Consider the following 3,636-nt stretch of genomic DNA (forward strand, 5'->3'; position numbering starts at 1 on the left):
CGAGTCCACCGGACTTTTCCATCGGATTGTTTGATCGTGTGTACGTGGCATTAGAGGTCCTGCCAGCCCTGCCCCTACCAGTGGGCATCTGGGGTAGAGGGCTGTATGTAAACAGTCGGTCAGTAGGGCATCTGGGGTAGAGGGCTGTATGTAAACAGTAGGGCATCTTGGGTAGAGGGCTGTATGTAAACAGTCGGTCAGTAGGGCATCTGGGGTAGAGCGCTGTATGTAAACAGTCGGTCAGTAGGGCATCTGGGGTAGAGCGCTGTATGTAAACAGTAGGGCATCTGGGGTAGAGGGCTGTATGTAAATAGTCTGTCAGTAGGGCATCTGGGGTAGAGGGCTGTATGTAAACAGTCGGTCAGTAGGGCATCTGGGGTAGAGGGCTGTATGTAAACAGTAGGGCATCTGGGGTAGAGGGCTGTATGTAAACAGTAGGGCATCTGGGGTAGAGCGCTGTATGTAAACAGTAGGGCATCTGGGGTAGAGGGCTGTATGTAAACAGTCGGTCAGTAGGGCATCTGGGGTAGAGGGCTGTATGTAAACAGTCGGTCAGTAGGGCATCTGGGGTAGAGGGCTGTATGTAAACAGTCGGTCAGTAGGGCATCTGGGGTAGAGGGCTGTATGTAAACAGTCGGTCAGTAGGGCATCTGGGGTAGAGGGCTGTATGTAAACAGTCGGTCAGTAGGGCATCTGGGGTAGAGGGCTGTATGTAAACAGTCGGTCAGTAGGGCATCTGGGGTAGAGGGCTGTATGTAAACAGTCGGTCAGTAGGCCATCTCTCTCTGTTGGTCATAAGAAGCACCAAGGCAGCCAAGATGTTACTTTTGAAGACCCGTATTCTGGAGCTCCCCCAGGAGGCCTGAAGCATGGGGGGGGAGGGGGAAGGACCATGGAACTTGTGGGACTCATTGCTGTAAGGCCTGTGGTGGGTATGTGGAGTTGGGGTTGGAGAACATTGCTCAGGCCAAAGAATGGAAGCTTCCAGAGTCCCCAGGAACTCCAAGTACAAAGGATCTGAGGAACCACTTCCATGTCCAGGTATGAATAGGTTAAAGAGGTCACCATGCAGCCCGGAACCCCACCATTACAGAACAATGGGATCCATTACAAAATGTTTAATTTCTAATTATAATACTTTATAGGAACGTCTGGAAGACGAGAAACCAAAAGACAACCCCCCCCCCAGCAAGCCACCTCATTGGGTACAACTCCTTATTATTGCAGGTAGTCATGTGCAGTCAAATACGTAAAGAATCATTTTCTCCAGAAAGCAGCCACAGCCCGAGTAGAAAAGCCAGTCCCCCTGACAGTGGTGGGGCAATGGTGGTCTCTCTGCAGAGGTCCAACACTCCTCCCTGCTGCACAGTCAGAACCAAGGCTCTTCAATCAATAGGGAACATGAGCTTTACTGACTACTGAGCTATAGGTGAGGGGGTGTCATTGTACGACCTGAGTTCTGTTCCTTCTCAGAACGCCCAACAGGGGGCACCTTGAACAAGATGGACTAAAATCCAATTGCATAAAGTGAGTCGGTATTTGGCACATAATATATAAATCCATACTGTAGATCTACCCAGTATTACATTGGTGGCTAAGGCTGGTGATGGTTTTCTTGGCCTGGATTAATAACAACTGAAGAACATTCGAATCCCTCTATGTGCCTGACTACGTTCCTCTCAATGGGGGGCTCAGTAGGTGTGTCTAGTAAAGGGGCTTCTGGGTGTATAAACCTGTCTTTTACAAACAATTCTCAAAGCTATTCATTGTACTTTCCTACTGTGCAAATAGTGGCAAAAAATGAATGAAAAACACCCGACGGTTATCGCCAATGGTTGGATGGAGGTCATCCTATTTGTTGTGGCCGGGAGTACTTACCTTGGGTCGGTAACTTTGGTTATCGCCAATGGTTGGATGGAGGTCATCCTATTTGTTGTGGCCGGGAGTACTTACCTTGGGTCAGTAACTTTGGTTATCGCCAATGGTTGGATGGAGGTCATCCTATTTGTTGTGGCCGGGAGTACTTACCTTGGGTCAGTAACTTTGGTTATCGCCAATGGTTGGATGGAGGTCATCCTATTTGTTGTGGCCGGGAGTACTTACCTTGGGTCGGTAACTTTGGTTATCGCCAATGGTTGGATGGAGGTCATCCTATTTGTTGTGGCCGGTAATACTTATCTTGGGTCTGTAACTTTGGTTATTGCCAATGGTTGGATGGAGGTCATCCTGTTTGTTGTGGCCGGTAATACTTACCTTGGGTCGGTAACTTTGGTTATCGCCAATGGTTGGATGGAGGTCATCCTGTTTGTTGTGGCCGGTAATACTTATCTCGGGTCGGTAACTTTGGTTATCGCCAATGGTTGGATGGAGGTCATCCTGTTTGTTGTGGCCGGTAATACTTATCTTGGGTCGGTAACTTTGGTTATCACCAATGGTTGGATGGAGGTCATCCTGTTTGTTGTGGCCGGTAATACTTACCTTGGGTCGGTAACTTTGGTTATCGCCAGTGGTTGGATGGAGGTCATCCTGTTTGTTGTGGCCGGTAATACTTACCTTGGGTCGGTAACTTTGGTTATCACCAATGGTTGGATGGAGGTCATCCTATTTGTTGTGGCCGGTAATACTTATCTTGGGTCAGTAACTTTGGTTATCGCCAATGGTTGGATGGAGGTCATCCTATTTGTTGTGGCCGGTAATACTTATCTTGGGTCGGTAACTTTGGTTATCGCCAATGGTTGGATGGAGGTCATCCTATTTGTTGTAGCCGGTAATACTTACCTTGGGTGGGTAACTTTGGTTATCACCAATGGTTGGATGGAGGTCATCCTATTTGTTGTGGCCGGTAATACTTATCTTGGGTCAGTAACTTTGGTTATCGCCAATGGTTGGATGGAGGTCATCCTATTTGTTGTGGCCGGTAATACTTACCTTGGGTCGGTAACTTTGGTTATCACCAATGGTTGGATGGAGGTCATCCTATTTGTTGTGGCCGGTAATACTTACCTTGGGTCGGTAACTTAGGTTATCGCCAATGGTTGGATAGAGGTCATCCTATTTGTTGTGGCCGGTAATACTTACCTTGGGTCAGTAACTTTAGTTATCACCAATGGTTGGATGGAGGTCATCCTATTTGTTGTGGCCGGTAATACTTACCTTGGGTCGGTAACTTAGGTTATCGCCAATGGTTGGATAGAGGTCATCCTATTTGTTGTGGCCGGTAATACTTACCTTGGGTCAGTAACTTTGGTTATCGCCAATGGTTGGATGGAGGTCATCCTATTTCTTGTGGCCGGTAATACTTACCTTGGGTCTGTAACTTTGGTTATCGCCAATGGTTGAATGGAGGTCATCCTATTTGTTGTGGCCGGTAATACTTATCTTGGGTCGGTAACTTTTGGCGATTGGGTCGGTAACTTTGGTTATCGCCAATGGTTGGATGGAGGTCATCCTATTTGTTGTGGCCGGTAATACTTACCTTGGGTCGGTAACTTTGGTTATCGCCAATGGTTGGATGGCGGTCATCCTATTTGTTGTGGCCGGTAATACTTATCTTGGTTCGGTAACTTTGGCTATTGCCAATGGTGGATGAAAGCCAACACTTCATTAGGCCTTGTAACACCAAGACATGGACATGGG

At 47.7% G+C, this 3,636-nt stretch overlaps 1 protein-coding gene across 1 annotated transcript in view; it reads left to right on the forward strand.

The window, feature by feature from the left end:
* Positions 1-3,636, forward strand: part of LOC143955421 (uncharacterized) — a 79,265-nt gene that overhangs the window by 20,081 nt on the left and 55,548 nt on the right. The window contains exon 7 of the mRNA XM_077465471.1: positions 1,792-2,992. Coding sequence (XP_077321597.1) covers positions 1,792-2,992 — 1,201 coding nt within the window. The remainder of the gene's footprint in view (positions 1-1,791; positions 2,993-3,636) is intronic.

This window comes from Lithobates pipiens, unplaced genomic scaffold, assembly GCF_037356315.1.
Source record: "Lithobates pipiens isolate NorthernLeopardFrog02 unplaced genomic scaffold, aLitPip1_a1.2 Scaffold_35, whole genome shotgun sequence".
NCBI classification, from domain to species: Eukaryota; Metazoa; Chordata; class Amphibia; order Anura; family Ranidae; genus Lithobates; species Lithobates pipiens.